Source organism: Onthophagus taurus, chromosome 2 (assembly GCF_036711975.1).
Source record: "Onthophagus taurus isolate NC chromosome 2, IU_Otau_3.0, whole genome shotgun sequence".
Lineage (NCBI taxonomy): Eukaryota > Metazoa > Arthropoda > Insecta > Coleoptera > Scarabaeidae > Onthophagus > Onthophagus taurus.
In genome coordinates this window covers 8,214,896-8,232,373 of record NC_091967.1, presented here as the reverse complement: position 1 = coordinate 8,232,373, position 17,478 = coordinate 8,214,896, and the positions used below count along the sequence as shown (strand labels likewise).

Genomic DNA, 17,478 nt, shown 5'->3' with positions numbered 1-17,478 from the left:
TTATTAAACACTTAAGCCGGATCTGTTTTACAGTTATTTAAAAAAATCTTATCGCGTGTTGACTCAGAAACAAACCGAGCTCTTCCTCATTTACAAAGGTTTCATTCATTCGAGCGTTTATTTGTAATAATAATAATAAAAAAAATAAGGTTGAAAAATAAAATTTATCGCGCGAATAATGGGGAAAATCAATCGATTCTTTCAAAATAATCGTAAGAAAAAGAAAGAGGTAAATAAGTGTTATTATTATAAGTATTTTTTTAAGTTTAAAATCGATCTAATAATATTTTTCTTAATTTTAGGTTGATATGTTAAAAAGAAGTTTATCCAGGACGAGAATAAAAGTATCGCAAGCATTGGAAAGTATGGTGCAACACGTGGAAACGTACACGGAATATGATCCGATGATTACTGGCACGTTGCCTTCAAATCCTTGGGTTTCGGAAGATGCAACATATTGGCAACAAAACTCTCCGTTGTAAGTTTTTTTTTTTAATTCATTTTTCTCATTGAAAATTATTTGACGTAATAAACGAACGTAATTTACGTAATATCTTTATCGTCGAAAAATTCCACCCACCGTATTTTTAATATTTCATTACGGAAGGGGTCGAGCTCCAGATCGTGGACGAGACGCCGCGCAATTCTCGAGCTCCGAGACACATTAAATTTCAACTCAAGGGCTTTACCGGGGAAATTGTGTGAATGCAGGTCGCGTCGGGACCGTTTCCTCAATAACCTGACCCTCCAATTCACTACATTATAACAAAATTGATTGAATTTTTCAAATTACTCAAACAGATCTTTCTTATATAATTTATATTCCTTATATTTATATCTTATATACAGGGTGAGTTTTTTCCATGTTTAGCATGGAGATCTCGAAAACTAGCGGAGACAGAGAGACGATTAAATAGGGACAGAATTGCAGTTTCATGAACTCAATTTAATGAGCTTTTTGTTTTTTTTTTTTGGATAAAATGCATAGCTAACTAGATATCTCGAAAAAACCGTTTTTTTGTTATATCGTTCGATATAACGAAAATTCTCTATACTAAACATGGAAAAAAAGTCACCTGTATATATCCTTATATAAATTAATATTTGAAATGAGTTAATATTATTTTAGATAAAGATTCAACTCGTTTTTGAAATATTTTCATTCTTTGTGTTGCCTCGGTTAACGTCTACGATTCCACTCTATAGAAAAGCACTGATAAAACATAACATCTGATGAGTTTGATCTTGATATAAATGCTGATGTTGTGGCTTTTGTTTAGTCATCAGATTGCAGGTGGTTCTTGCTTTCTGATAGAACACTGAAAATTTTGGATTTAGTTGATCAAGATCCAACAATTAACATAAGGAATATGAGAAGTCCAAGAGCTGCAAATTTTTTAAAATATATCCATTTTACCGACGAGGCCACCTTTATGCTACACGGAATGTTCAACTCCCATAATACACACTATTGGGGTGATGATTATCCACATGTTTGAACCCCAATTATAGCGTAAAGGAATCTCGGTTTTCTTTTGTGCCCCAATTATAGCGTGAAGAAATCCCAATTAAAGCATAAAGGAATGTTAGGATAGGTCGGTTATCCTTTGAAATCCCAATTATAGCGCGAAGAAACTCCAAGTATAGCATCAAGGAATGTTAGAATAGGTCAGATTTCTTTTGAAACCCCAATTATATCGTAAAGGATTGTTAGGATAGATCAGTTTTGTGTCCGCCTGTCAATCATCTCGGAAAAGAATGTTTGGTAAGGTTAATTTTTCATAATTTTCTAAATTCCTTAAAGATGTGACTCATAAGGCTAATGTTCTGTAGTCACTTAGCTCCCTATTTCTTTCGCAACAATATAAACTCAAAGATGAGCCATTCATTTGAGATATTTCCAGTACTATTAAATATGTCAGTCAAGAATTTAATGGATTTATCTTTAAGCAGCTATATTCCGTCTGGTCTCGGAACTTTTCTTCTGGATGAGTGTGTTCATCTGTCATGATAATAGCTTCAAATTCAGTCTAAATGGATGATGGAACCCCTCTTTCGTCGAAAAAAGTTGTCTATTTACATTCTCCAATTTTCTTTTATATCTACCGTACCCATAATCAGTTATCCCGCATCATCTTCAAGTTTTCTCACAGTTCCCTTTCCGTAACCTCTCTCACCTACTTATGCAAATTGTACACGTCAATTTTATCTTGCAAATTTAGTGTAATAAGACATTTTTTTCATAAATTTCCAAAAATTGAAGTGGGAACTTTTCAAATAACTACTAATACTTGTATATTTTGAAGTACAAATTTTTAACTAATTCTATTTAGCGAATTGTTTGACCTCTCTCATTTTGTTATTTTTTGTTTTTCAACAAGTAAAAAGAAACTGAAATTCGCCAATTACAGTTTCGAAGTTGACCTTTGCTCGGTTTTCCTGGTCCCACTTCGATAGTTGGTAACCTAATCGGACACGTAATTTAAATCACAAAAGCCTTCAGAAACGCCTTCTCCACTCCAACTGTACAAATTAGCATTCAGACTCATTCATTAACCAGCACAGAAAAGCTAACTGTAACGACTCGTATTGATCATATCTCCAAGTGATAAAAGAACTTTAAACTTATTTTTCTACTTTTTTTAGTGTTGAAGTACCAACAGAAAAACGAGTAAAACGTTGGGGTTTATCGATGGAAGAATTGGTTAGGGATCCGACCGGTATACAAGAGTTTACGAATTATTTAAGAAAAGAGTATAGTCATGAGAACATCCGGTTTTGGACGGCGGTGAACGATTTAAGAAGATCGTCACAGTCGCAAATACAACGAAAAGTCCAGGATATTTTTGAGTGGGTTTTTAAATTTAAATCTAAATTAATATAAAATTTTTTTTTTTTCATTTTATAATTTGAGAAATTAATTTTTTTCAGAGAATTTTTAGCACCAGGCGCTCCTTGCGAAATCAATATTGATGGTAAAACGATGGAAAGAGTGCACCACGAAATGAAGAACCCAACCCGATTTACATTTGATGCGGCTCAAGATCACGTTTACACCCTTCTGCTCAAAAAGGATTGTTATCCGCGTTTTATCCGTTCGGAACATTATAAAAATTTATTGGCCAATGGGAAACAGCCTTTACAAAGAAAAAGGTTAACTTAATTAATTTATGTGTTTATTTATTTTTAATTGTTTTATTGGTGTAGATTCTTTGGTTTTGGCCCGGCGAAAAAGAAAATATCATCAACGGCACCTCCAAATCCCGCGGCTCTTCTCCAACATCAAACTCCATCGGGAAGTTCGGTTGCTGGGGCGTTAACAAAACGAAGAGGTAGCGATCGCAGTCTTTCCGGTTCAGCTCATGAACTCGCCGTTTCCGGTGTTAGAGACACCAGAGTGCCACATTCGCATTCGCAAAGTAATCTTAGCGACATTCCTTACAGGTAAATAGAAAAAGATTTTTAATTCTTTTTGGATAAATCGCCAATAAATTTCCATAAATCTTTATATATCATACTGATATTATATATTGATTAATAGTTCTTTGTGCACGCGCATGAGCTTAACAATTTTTTTTTATGGGGTAAAACTTTACATTTAACACAATCTTTTTGGTTTATAATCAATTTTTTATTTCCGATGTATTAGTTTATTTGATTTTCTTTTTAACTTGGCACACCAATTTATAACATCAATTATATCAAACGTCTCTTTTTATTAAGTAAAATCTTTTTTGGAGAAATGTCTTAATTGATGTTATACATGGAACTTTTGTGGGGAATTTGGTCATATTATATCATTTTTTCGGGTAGCTAGAAGTCATGCTTGACACGATATTTCAGGGGCGACCTCGCGTGCCACTCCAAAGCTCCGTTGACGCACCTTCAAAGCCCGTAAGTTGGACATTCATTTGGCACTAACTAAAATTCATGCGTGCCAAACCGTTGTATATCTCGATTTCTAGGTGTTGTACGTCGGTGTGTGATCTCTTGACCCTTGCCAGACAATTAAAAAAAAAATAACATTTATTATTAATAATATTGATATTTGTGGCTGTTCACAATCCTAATAATTATCACAACTCTTTTTACCTTCTTTTTTGTGATATTTGTGTTTTTCTTAATGTGTACGAACCCCATAATTTACATTACACTTTCTTTATTTTCTTTTTATTTTAATTTTTGACTTCTTTTTTATTACGTTTGAACGTAATCTCGCCTCGATTTTATTTTATTTACAAATTTAGATTTATCAATTTGACTTTAATATTTAGGGGAATCAGTTTTAATGTAATATTTTGCTTTATTTTTTTTTTAACGGCAGCGTGTACATAAATCTAATCGTGTATTGCATGCTTCCAACAGAAAGTCGCTGTGTCACGAAAGTAACAAGAAAAAATATGTAGATATTTTTATTTTTCTACAAAGTATGCCGTAATTATGACAAAAACTTTTTACAGTCGTGGTCTTTATGCTTTATTACAATATAAATTATTATATAAAAGAAGATATTGCAATTTCAATATCTTGTTTCTTTGACGACACTAAAAAAAAGTTTATTTTTAGCTTTATTCTAAAACAATAAGAAATAGACCTATGTAACAAATTGTACAAATTTTCTTCGCAAGTTTTCATCAGCCGTTCTCACGATATTTCTTCTTTAATAAACTTTGGAAAGTGTTTGAATGATCCTGACAGTTTTTGTTAGTCAATTTACGTTTGCTAAGCAAAAAATTACTTCAAGATACCAAGTTCTAATCAAGATAAATCTTGGGCTCCACACTTAGCTTGTAAATCATGTGTTCTTAAGACGCTGGAAAAGAGCGTTTCCATCATGTTAGCCAACTATTGCTAGTCACTTCAACGTGATCAGCCACATAATCAACACAAGAGGCGATCTGGCATAAGATCTATGGAACACAAACAAAGAGATTCCATAAAAGTTAAATACAATACAAAATTCGGACTAGCATCTCCTCTGTAACTGATCCATATGCTGGGTAATATTGTGCCTCTTACACATAACTCAAAATCCTCATGTGATGGTCCAATTCTGAGCTCGGATTCTGATTTCACGCAGAAAATTACTTCAGAAATTATCGTCAGCCATCCAACAATGACGTCTTCGAAGTCGGCCGAGATTATTTTGTATATCAAAAGAAAAAGTTAAAGCGGGGCATAATCCGGGAAAGCTCCACGAAAAAAAGGTTGGGAAACCCTGCAATGGATGTTCTGACCTTTCATGGAATTAGGGATATAATCTCACAGAACGCGAAGTATTACACAAGCAACTGTGCACATTTTTTATTTTCTTAGTAAAAATTTCTGTAAAAAGACACCCACTTCTTTTGTAATAACTTTATAATAAAGCAGAATATAGCTACAAAATATATGTTACAATAACGGTACAGAAACGAATTTAATTTAATTAGTCATTTTTTTCCTGAAAATGATCACGATTATCTGAAATATTAGTCCATAATTGTGGTATACTTGTATGTTGAAAAAGCACATAATTTTTTTTAATTAATTTTTTTTCTCAATGTGTATTATTTGAGAAGCTCGTTTTTGCAGTTTTTTAATATTAATTTTTCTAAGAGTCTAAAAAGATCACTTCAAATCTTTTTCGGCTCAACATACAAAAAACTTTATTATTTCAAAAATCAATTATTTAATGTTAAATTCTTTGTATGCGCATAATTCCCATTAAAAGGCACAACAATCGTCCTCAACACTACCCCTAACCTAAAAAAAATAACAATATATAAAGTTTATAAAAATTGATTGAAAATTGTTTTAAAAACAATGGTATATTAGGGCCGAAGTTGCGGATGAACAACAAGAAACTGACACCGAATCCTCATCTTCACGCAGGGTGAAGAAACCATCAATAGCCGTAATAGCTGGTGCTTCTACATCTGAAGACGTTTGTCCTTGGGAACAAACGGAACCACCGCGATCACGAAAAAATTCAATTCAATTAGATTCCGGGAGTTCATCATCAGATGTAAGCGTGGCAATCGTTTCCGATGTTTCGGACCGTTTAAGAAGACAATGCGGCATTCAACAACAATTTACTTTGGATGGTGATAATCGGGGTCGCGGTCAATCTTCATCACGAAGACTTTCGACGGCATCTTACGTAGTTGATGCCACAAGAAGGGCATCGATTTCGGCACCTCTTCCGGTTACAACATCCGAATCGAGTATACAACCGAAAAGGGCTGCTTCTTCATCGGATGAGTGCCCCCAAACGGAAACGGAAAAGGACAATAATAATGTTGCTTCTTCTTCTACGCAAAAAACATTTAAAAAGAGTCATAGTCTAGTTAAGACGTGCTCTGTAACAGGTGCAAATGCTCCTATTATTAGTGTTAGTTCAGTGGCGGACGATAATTACGTTGTTATTGAAGAAAATAAAGAGATTAAGGAAAATGAAAAGGCAAAAATTGAAGAACCCGATGATAATAATGATGATAATAATGAAAATGAAAGAAACGAGAAAGGAAAAAATAAAATGACCGATGTTGTTTTAGTTTACGAGGAATTAATCGATGAAATTCCTAGTACAAGCGGAGCTTTATCAACAACAATAACTTCAAGTAGTAAACAATTAGCTCCTTTGGCTGAACCAGATTGTGAATCACCGATAAGTGAAGTTGCGCCGGAAACCCCCGGTGACGGTGATGGCCAAGATGCTGAAGCTAAATCGAACGACGTTTGTCCATGGGAAGATGAGTAAGTGTTGTAACAAAAAAAATTTTTTTGCAAAATATTCGCACAACCACTAATTTATAAATATATATTTTTTTAAGTTAAGTATTCGAGCACAAAAAAGTTTAAACCAAAATAATTCCCTTTAGCACAACACACCAAAAAAATCACAAAAAATAAACCGTTTTTTTTTAATTAAAATTGAATAAAATTAAGTTAAAAAAAAACAAAAACGTAAGGTGGGTGCATTTAATAAGGATTAAAAAAAATTATGAAAATTGGCAGTCACCTTACGCAAAAATCCGTACGCTAAAATTCCTCATGTTTTGTTGCCCCACAGGGAGTCGTGCAAAGTGGACACCCCGTTCGTCAAGACTTATGCCACACTCGGTTATTTATAAAATGTCTACTTAAAAAAAGATATTTAGAAAAATAATTAAATAAAACCAAGAAAACCCCACAAAAAATGCCACTAAAAAATGTATACAAAAAATATATACTGGACGTTTCATTTTTTTTATAACAAGATTTCAACATTTAAAATTAAATCAAAACTTTAAAATAAGTTGAGTTTAATTCAAACTTTTTAATTTATTTTTAAAGTTCTACAAAGTGCGAGTCTTGCTACACCAAAATCTGAAATACATTATATATTTAATTTAAAAAAAATGTTTTTTTATGGATACTTATAATTGATTAAATGAGTTTATTAGATTATGGTACCTGCATCTTTTAATGTTCCTAAATAAATTACAATCAAATCTTAAATAAATCTCCACCAATTTAACATATTCAATTAAATAACCGAAAAGTATTTCAATACATTTTTATCCTTATGAATAAAATGATACGAAGATCCATAGTACCACAAAATCTAATACATTCACTAATTATAAGTATTAATAAACAATATCAGATATAAAACGATTGTGAAAAATTTTTTTTATCATACATCGTGATTATATTTAAATAACTGGAGATTATATGACACTTTAAAATGAAGTTTAACGTATTTAATCAACATAATAGACATTATATAGGTCTAGGTCTTTTGTAGCCGAGGCACTACATTACCAACTAGGGTTTTAACATGTTGACTGCTTTTCGTGTTGCCAACAAAATCTCTTTTAGGTTATTTTCTAGAGACCCAGAAGTGAAATTGCCAACATTGTGTCTCAAATGTACAAATTTTAAGTCTTTTTCTGTACCATTTGATTACTTCCATAATAAATCAGCTACGCAATAAAGCAGGCAATATTAATAATATTATAGGAAAAAAACTAATGGTCATTATTTGTCATCGATGCGTTGAATATGGCTTGTTGATTCTGGTTCTCCAATTCCAGCTTTATGCTGTAGTAAAAAATTCTGTCTGGTTTTTTCTTTTGGTTTGTTTTTGGTATATCCAAATTTTGCGCGACAGAATTGGGTTCAAAGCAAGCAAGCCCGTCTGCACATGGAGCTGCTCGACGTAGACGAACACAAATTCAGTTATATTGACACAAGCGTAATGTAGAACATCAAAACATGAAATTTTTTAGGACAGATCTTTGTATTGCTCCAAAATCTTGTTCCTTTATGTCAGTAAGTGTCAGGCACACCTTCCCGAAAATTTTATATCTTACTTAGATCTGACTTGTCGTTGCAACAAGTTTGATTCTCAACTTATCCAATATTGAAGAGATGGTAGTTTAGGGATGTTATGCCTCCCTTTGCTGAGGCAAAAAAGCTCTATGCCGGGTTTGGGGGTCCAATAAAGGGTGTCCTGTTTGGCCAGCTTCTCTCTTTAATTCAGTGTTGATTCACACATGTAAGCCTGACTTGCCTTTAGGATGGTCCGACTGTCTGTAAAGATCTTAATCGTTTTGTCCCTTCTCAACAGTCCTTTCTGTCCCTTTTTTGAGACATTAAACTTTGTGCACTTTTGTATACAGTACATAGGTACAGTTTGTATTATTAATAAGTATGTACTCTCCAGATATTTAAATATACCATTAATAACATCATAACACACATTTTTCTTTAAAAAATTCTTGGAATTGTAGAAATTATTTTTTTTTTAAATAAACTTCATCGAGATTCTCAGCCATATCTCAAAATTTAATGATAAGTTTAACACATAACATCACATTTATGAAAATATAAAACAATTTTATTAACAAAAAAGTATTTGAATAGCACAAAATTAAAGATTTTCCATAGAAAAAAGAATTATTTATTTTTCCGGTTAATTTTTAAAAATTTTAAAAGTAATGTTGTGTAGGCAACCATTCGAACGAGTTGATTTAAGTTGGCTTACTAAATCTGAGCCCTTGGTTGGAGCCATCTATCGACGAAATTTTGAAAAGTTGCCTTCACCACGATAAATACTGAAAAATTTTGAATTTAATCGGGATTTAAAAAAAATTTAAATCAGGGTCGTTTTAAAAATACTTAATAATGAATAAGTAACCAAAAAAAAGTATTATTAATAACACGTTTATATACATATATACTTAAAAAATAAAAACTAATCTTTTTTATGTGTATGTAGTTGGCTTTTTTTAGTATTTAAGGATATAATACTTAATTCGAGGAGAAAAAATAAATTCCGAAATTTTTGTAAATGCGGTGCAGCTTTTACAAAAAGAAAAAAAAATCGGACCAAAAAAAAATTAATTAAATTATATTAAAAAAAAAGTTATAAATGTGCATGTATTTTTTAGTGTTAAGCCATTTATTCAAGATGTTAAATGTCTTTAACGTAATCAAGAAAAAAAATTAATCTATATATTTAAAAAAAATATATATATAAAATACAAATATATATTTCAATGTGAACTTGATGTTTTTAGATGTCTCGCTATTAGATGTTAACTATAATAAAATCAAAACGGCTCTGATTTTTATAAACAAAAAAAATATATGAGAATAATGTTTTAAACAAATTCATTTTGTTAATAAAATTGTTATTGAAATCGAAAACCAAAAAATACAATCAAAAAAAAACAAAACATTCCAAAATCAGTTGTTTAGATCGTTCTTTTTTTCGATACCACAAAAAACAAACAAATTTAAGAATAAATACAGGGTGGCATAATTTTAATCACAAGTACTAAAGTCACAATGATCTAAACCCATAAATGTCTAAAAAGCCTTCAATTTAAGGGTTCACGACATAATAAAAAAGTTTTAAATAAATAACCTTTGTGAACACTTTGTATAACATTATTATAACATAAAAAATGATCTGATGAAAACATTGTACTGTTTGCCAAATTTTATCTTTTTAAGGCAAACCGTATTGAAAATATTTAAGAAAATCTTAGCCATTTATGGATTAAGACCAAAAATTTTTACACGCATCGTCATCATTTTTACTGTAGTAGTTGTGATTAAAATTATACCACGACTTACAGAAACACCCCTGTATGTTTAGAAAAAAAAACTGAAAAAGTGGCAAAAAATTTGAAAAAAATAAGCGTGCTCGATTTTTCTTTTTTTAGAATTAGACTCGAAATAATCGGTGATAAAAAAGAAATACAAGAAATTGTTGTGCTTAATAATTGTTGTAGTTAGTACTATAATAATGCAAAAAAACTTGTAAGTAAGAAATGAAATGAAAACACCATTGAAAATTATAAAAAAAATAATATAATAAAATAATAATTATGTATTATATTAGAAAAATACTTTTAAATTTGCCAAAAAAAAAATTAAATCAAGTCACCATGAGAAATAAAACAACAACAAAATAAAAGAAATTAATACTCATTTAATTCGTTGTCGGGTTGTGTAAATAAAAACCAACCAGATGTCACTACTACTATTTAAATTATATTTAAATTAAAAGAAAATAGTTAATAATAATAATAGTGAATTCGAAATTGTTTTATTGAATTTCAATCTATCATGATGTCACATAAAAAAAATATTTATGATTGTGCAAAATCATGTTTGTAAAGAATCGATTATACAAAATACTTGTATTGATTATTATTATTATTATGAAAAAAATTAATACATATTTGGCAGCAGTAAGAGCTTAGTGATGTATATAGTTTTATAATAATCGGCTAGTAATGTATTTACCAATGTTAATATTAATAATTATTAAAGAAAAATCTTTGAAAAGAAAAAAATTTAGAAATAATAAAAGCGATGACTTGATTGAACGATAAAAAAGATTGTATTGTACTAGTCATTTAATTTTTAATTTTAAACTTTTTAGGATCGATTGTTGATAGGCCAATGTTATTATAATTGTAGAAACAATAAAGCAAACATTACGAAATGTTAAAGTGGTTTTTATTTCTTATAAAAATAATACTTTTTATGTTGTTTAAACATGATAATTAAATGTAAGGACAACGACGATATAATCTAAAAAAACTGCTACATCCTGGGAATAAGTGCAGCGCGAAGGCCCGTTGGTGACGTCAGCACTGAATAACAATTAAAACTAGAACTAACACTAGACCTAGAAAGTTTCGGGTTTAGCGGTACTTTTGAAGACGACGACATTTTCAATAATTTGACAGGTGGTATTATAGGTAACTGTATAATTTCCTTTCTATAGCAAATTCCTCTTAATTCAACTTTGCTTTTTTATAGACCCTTTAGGATCTTAACCCATGTTTTATTTCAATTTTCCCATGGTTATTTGTTTTTATTTCAATATCATGTATTAATTCTTGAATAACGTCCTAAAAATGCTTCTAGGCAACTACTTACAGTGAGTTGAGCTATTCAACAAAAGATGTCGCTTTTATCTTTAAATCTATACACTACAATAACGTTGAAATTTGTTAAAATCATAACTTAAATTATTTATTGTAATAAATAACAAATAATTTAATAAATAAACGTAACTATTAGCATTTTTATCTTAAATTTTTATTCCATCATTTTTTTTATATTATAATAAATCAACTAATACTCGGATAACATCTATGGTTATACAATGAATTATTTACAAATTAGCTAAACGTTATTTTCGATAGAGTAAAAATTAAAAAGTAAATTAAAATTAAAAATGGTAAGAGGTAAAAAGTGACGAGAATCCAAAGTAAACGGTACAACAAAAAATATATTGTTTTTCACTTTTCTTTTTTTAAACACTGTTACAATAATATTAATTTAGGACAAATTACCCTTCTTTTCAATGACTCAATCGTTTACTGTATTTTCTTTTATTTAAACAACAACTGGGATTTTCGCTGATTTTTTATTTTAAAATTAGTAATTTTTTTATATTATCTTCGATTCGTATCAATCGATATGTAAAAAGTACATAAAATATCTATTAATTAAGTTGACGGCGTCTTTGTCTTTGACTTAGAGCGTCCGCGAAACGATCCAAAAAAAATGAGCCAATTTTTATAAAATCTTTATGGCACAATTTTTTTTTTTAGGTTTAGTTATTTCCGGGTTATTTTTAAAAATATCGGGACCGTTTCGGAACACGTAACGACAAAAAAAGCCATTTTCTTAAAAACTAACCCTATAAATTCAACAAGGCACTCCATTTTCAGGTTATCTCTTTTTTGGATCCTTTTCTTTTTTTTTTTTAATAAATAATCTGTTATTCTGATTTTTATACAAAAAATATGAATATATATTTATATTAATATATATATAGCATTTACATTTAGCTGTATATAATAGCTTTTAATTTTTTAAAAACTCTTACTTTGTATTTTTTCTTTTTTTAATATTCTTTTTTAATTACAATTATCTCACAAGCCTTGCGACGTACCTAGAAAGAAATATTACACATTTACATTTTTTTTTTTTAATAATATTTTGAAAAGAAAACCTTTTTTCTTTATTTTATGACATTGAGCCCATTTTAATAAAAAAATTCTTGTTTATAAGAATCAAAACAACAAAAAAAAAGTTGTTAACATTATTCATGAATTCGAGAAGATTTTTATAAACAAAAATTAATTTTTAACAATAATATAAAAATTTCATACCATCATAATAGCACATAACCAACAATTTTTTTTTAATTTTCTCTTTAACCCTTTAACACACACCTTTTATATTTTTGATTAAAAATAACAATTTTGTGCGTTAAAGTATTAAATAATTTATAGCGCTTTCGATTTATATCTCTTCTTGTTGTATTCCAACATTGATTTACAGTAATAAGTCGTAAACGCTATGTAACCTCTTTTTAATTAATAATAAATAAAAAAGATTTAATAATAAAAGTTCTAAACGTAAACAGATCTCAATCCTACCCAATTATACAATTACTTTTTTATAAATCTACCTATAACCAAAAAAAAATTGCTTTCAATATTTACAGTTCATCATCCCTATTTACAAAGTGATTTTGTCTTCATCTCATAAAAACCTATTGCACATATTAACAAAAACTGAATAAAACCGAAAATGTAAAAGGATATTTTATTCCCTACGTGTTTTATTTTTCATCATTCCCATTTCCAAAAAAGTTTTGTTTTCGTTTTCTTCTTTGAGAACAATCAAATGTAATAAAAACGTTTCTCATGTGAAAACACTAACAAAAAGAAAAACGTCTCTCAGTCCGTCTTCTGAGAACAATACAATTCTTTGAGCGACTTCAACTCATCGATGAGCGCTTTGTTTTGATTTTCGAGTACAGCCACACGATTTTCAAGACATTTTATGTATTCTTTCTTTTTCCGTCGACATTCGCGCGCCGCCTCCCGATTTTTCAACAGTCGCATTTCGCGTTTTCTTGCTTGATCTTCCGAACCACCACCACTTAAACTCGCACTTTGTGCTACAACTAACAAAAATAATAAAATTAAAATTAGGTTATGTTTTGATTAAAAACGTCAAAGTGACAGATACAAAATTTTTAGGTTATATTGAAACTTAAATATCGAGATTAATTATTTTATGGTGTATTTACCAGGAACAAAAAATTCTTGTCCTTGAGCATATTGAACGATGGCTCCTCCCGCCGTAGAATTAGTCATCGTTAGTGTGTGTATGTTTTGTCCACCTTCCCCACTAGAAATTTGAATTGCTCCAGCAGGAATAACTAAAAACATAACAATTAGATTATTAAAAGTTTTTTTTAATGAAAAAATAAACATTGAAGTCTAATTTTAAGCGATTAAATGTAGTTATTACACAAAATGCCGGGAGGTTATGTTGTGGTTAGGATTTTGTTGATTGGTTAGTAACATTTTTTGTGATGGTTACATTATTTTTGTTTCGTTTTTCACCTTTTCTCCCCATCTCTCTTTTCGTTGTCTTTTAAATGAATAACTAACCTGTGTGGTATGGGATAGAATGAGATGACAACTCACTGTCAGCCTCCGAGGACGTCAGCTCTACCTTCGTCTCTGCGAAAACAGCAAATCGTCGTTACTAACTAAATTTGTTTGTTTATATTCATTTATGTTTATCAAAATATCATCTAAATAAATATTTAAAAAAATTTTTTTTTTATATTTTTGGTAGCCCATTGCTGGTAATTTCTTTTTAGGTTAACTTATCCCATACCACATCTTTTTAATTATTAATTTAAAAAAAAATATTAAAATCAACAATGGGTTTTGGGTAAAATTCATTCTAGGAATTATTTTTAAAAATTATAGGTTATGACAATCTTATTAAAACATCCATACAACATTATATACTAAGCTTATCCTAATTTACGTCAATTCAAATTTAATCTTTCGATTTTTATTGAATCTAACCTCACTTTTATCGCTTTTATTATTTTTTCTTTAATTTGATCGTAATCTAATTTTTATCTAATTAAATTCTTTTTGTAAAAAAAAAACATTTCAACTCATATTATATTAAAAATGTCATTAATTTTATTTATTGCGCCATCTCATGGTATTTATAAGAATGGGGTCATACACACTTATTAAATTTAGAGAAAATTTTTATGTCACACGATATATGCAAGTATATGCATGAACACAAAGTAAAAGAAATATTTTGATCAATTTTATATTTTGCGTAATTTGAAGTGAAAAATAGCAAATATTCAAACGAAATAATTTCGCGGCTTTTCTGTGACGTAGGAACCGCACTGCCTAAAACAAGTTAAATTGTCCGTTAGATAGCGCTTGCGGTGTGACAGTGTCAAAATAAAACCATGGATGTAATACAGTGTCTCTATTACATCCATGAACAAAACATAATAAACATAACCTACAAACACTCTATCTCTTTTCAATACAACCTAAATGACGTTCATCTCTTTCTCGCATTTGAGCGGGGAGCAGGGGACGTAAAAGTGAGAATCGTACGTCATCAACGCGGGAATTTTAAAAGCGCAAATGGGTATATAAATTTTCAATAATTTTTTTAACAATGACTTTGTTCGAAAATATTAAAAAAAAAAATAACGGTAACTATATTTTTATATAAACTTTCAGAAAATATAATAAAAAAAAAATCGTGTATGACCCCATTAAAATAATTTAACCTCAAAATTAAAAATCGTCAACTTAATCACATTTAAACGTTAAATTCTTCAAATTTTTATTAAGAATTCTAATAAAATAGTCATAAAGTATAATTTTACCACTAAAAGGTATCTTTTCTCACCGGCTATTTCACCACCTCCAAGATCGTTAAGTATTTTTCGATAAGATGGTCGCCTGGTTAATAAATCCCGTCGTTTCTTTGGAGATTCTTCTTCTGAATAGCTGTCGTCACTTGCTGTTTCAACAACCTAATCATAAATTAATTAATTTTTGTCTAAAAAATAATGAATTTAACCCAAACCTGTAATGTTTGTAATCCACCTTGAGCCGTTTGAATGACAGAACTTGGTTTTCCCACTAATATAACGTTCCCTTTACTTAAAACCGGCTGTATATTTGTTGCTGTTTGTATAACTGATTGCTGATTCGGTTGAATCACTGATTGTACCTATAAAATCGTAACGATTTATCAATATCTCTTATCATTAATAAAAAAAATGATAAAATTATTAATAATTAGGTAAAAAAAGTTTATACAATAAAAGTTTTTGTGAAAAAAGAATTAATTCATGCAAATCATATACAAATTTAACATTAAAATGACGACATGCACAGTGGGGGCTAAGTAGAACACCCCTACCTGCGCCTGTGTCTGGGGCAGGGTTAGATGGACAATGTTAGTGGCGGTGACGAGGTGGGGTTGATTTGTGGGGCCTACCGAGGAGGCTATCGCCACTTGAGGATCAGGCGACGGTGCCAACGGGTCAACAGACCCATTTTCTTCCACTATGCCCTCCATTCCTCGACCAATCAAACACCTAAAAAAAATAAACAAAAATATAAATTAAATATAAAAAAATAAAATTAATTTGTATTTAAAAATTATATTATATATTATTTCATTCTTATTAAAAATTATTTAAAATTTCGAAATATATAGTACTAAAATGATAAATCGGTTGGTACAACTGTTTTAGAGAAATGTCAAATGTTGACAGATAACCTAACCAACAAATCTTCGTTTCGTAACTAGGTTGTCAACAAGAGATAGATAAAAATAATAAGAAAGGGGGGGAATAATAAGAAAAATAATGTTATGAATAAAGTTTGCCCCATTTTTAACAAATCCCGTACTAATTCATCTTAAAACTTGAATTATTCCAAGACGCCATTTCGTTGATTTCAATAATACCTTCGTTTCGCTAAAAGTCGTCTCGTGGCCGCACTCCAACAGCCTTGCAACAGACATTTTCAATATCGCGCACCAAACACCACTGAAATAGTAGAAAAAGGGGGCCGCACACAAGTTGTAACAACAACAACAATATTTAATTTTGAAGTGGGGCTTTCTTCTTTTTTTTTTTCGTTTCACTCACAACAATAACAAAAACTGACGTTTTAATAACTTTTTAGCTTTGTTGATGGGGGCGCCCCCTTTCTCTTTTTTTCTTTCTTTCACCCGGATTATTTTTGTTCTTCTGATCGGTTCCGAGACGATTGTCTGACACCCGTGGGGTACTTACCGGTTACGTGTGTCTCGTCACTGGCGAGCTGTGATCGGAGTGGGCAACGGCCGTAATACGTAGTAGCCACGTCAAAGTGTGCGGGCGCTCGTCACTGGAGGAGAATACTGAGCACCCTCGCGCGTCACAGCAATGGCGGCAAAGTCTCTCTCTCTATTCTATTTAATCCCCACCATATCACATCAAAAACGGCAAATAGTTTACCCTCCTTACACCGCGCGCTTCCTACTTCCAATATATTTCACGCACTACTAAAAATCTTTTACAACCGGAAAGATTTGAATGTTATTTTTTTATATAATTATTAATCCACATCTTAAATGTACCAAAATCGTATTGTAATGGATTTTTTTTATTAATTTGTGTTATTTGAGAGTAAATCGCGGATTAATTATGAAGAGAAGTTACGTCATCGATGACGTGTCACTTTTCACTAAACGTAACGACTATGACGGCTGGCACCAACAAAAACCAACATGAAGTTAGTTGCTTTTTGAAAGTTTACCAACTTCATTTTAATGATTGAATAATAAATTTTTTTTAATTAGGTGTAATACTTATAATTAGTAATTATTTTTAATAATAAACATATAAAATTTTTAAATCAAAATTAATTTAAATAAATTTCAATTTATTTCGGTAACTTTCTATATATTTGTCATTTTGACGTATTTTTAACCTAAAAATTAATCTGTCAATCAAATCAAATATAGAATAGCATTAGAATTTTAAAAAACCTTCCAATATAATCGATTTGAAGTAATAATAATTTTTTTTGTATAATAAAAAATAATTTTATTCCTTTTTCTTTATAA

The 17,478-nt window shown here is 30.2% G+C and overlaps 2 protein-coding genes across 13 annotated transcripts in view; one reads left to right on the top strand and one right to left on the bottom strand.

Annotated features, from left to right (window-relative positions):
- LOC111427492 (regulator of G-protein signaling 11) overlaps nucleotides 1–10,994 on the top strand; it is a 31,628-nt gene extending 20,634 nt beyond the window's left edge. For 2 of the 5 annotated variants that reach the window (XM_023062659.2, XM_023062661.2), the window contains 7 exons: nucleotides 303–478; nucleotides 2,647–2,850; nucleotides 2,932–3,153; nucleotides 3,208–3,444; nucleotides 3,844–3,894; nucleotides 5,818–6,738; nucleotides 7,055–10,994. In XM_023062659.2, coding sequence (XP_022918427.1) covers nucleotides 303–478; nucleotides 2,647–2,850; nucleotides 2,932–3,153; nucleotides 3,208–3,444; nucleotides 3,844–3,894; nucleotides 5,818–6,738; nucleotides 7,055–7,115 — 1,872 coding nt within the window. In that variant the 3' untranslated portion in view covers nucleotides 7,116–10,994. The remainder of the gene's footprint in view (nucleotides 1–302; nucleotides 479–2,646; nucleotides 2,851–2,931; nucleotides 3,154–3,207; nucleotides 3,445–3,843; nucleotides 3,895–5,817; nucleotides 6,739–7,054) is intronic. The other 3 variants (XM_071194097.1, XM_071194098.1, XM_023062660.2) reach the window with 3 other exon arrangements.
- A 573-nt stretch (nucleotides 10,995–11,567) lies between these two features.
- LOC111427355 (Cyclic-AMP response element binding protein B) lies at nucleotides 11,568–17,101 on the bottom strand. Of its 8 annotated transcripts, none has more exons than XM_023062461.2 (7): nucleotides 16,664–17,101; nucleotides 15,781–15,958; nucleotides 15,442–15,588; nucleotides 15,262–15,388; nucleotides 13,968–14,039; nucleotides 13,601–13,732; nucleotides 11,568–13,474 (listed from the first exon to the last, which is right to left on the bottom strand). In XM_023062461.2, the coding sequence occupies exons 2-7, from the start codon at nucleotides 15,937–15,939 to the stop codon at nucleotides 13,245–13,247; spliced, it is 867 nt and encodes a 288-aa protein (XP_022918229.1). In that variant the 5' UTR covers nucleotides 15,940–15,958; nucleotides 16,664–17,101; the 3' UTR covers nucleotides 11,568–13,244. The 8 variants fall into 8 exon arrangements, with proteins under 8 accessions (XP_022918229.1, XP_022918233.1, XP_022918228.1 ...); XM_023062465.2 differs by having other exon boundaries at nucleotides 15,859–15,958; XM_023062460.2 differs by having other exon boundaries at nucleotides 16,333–17,048.
- Between the last annotated feature and the right edge of the window lie 377 nt (nucleotides 17,102–17,478).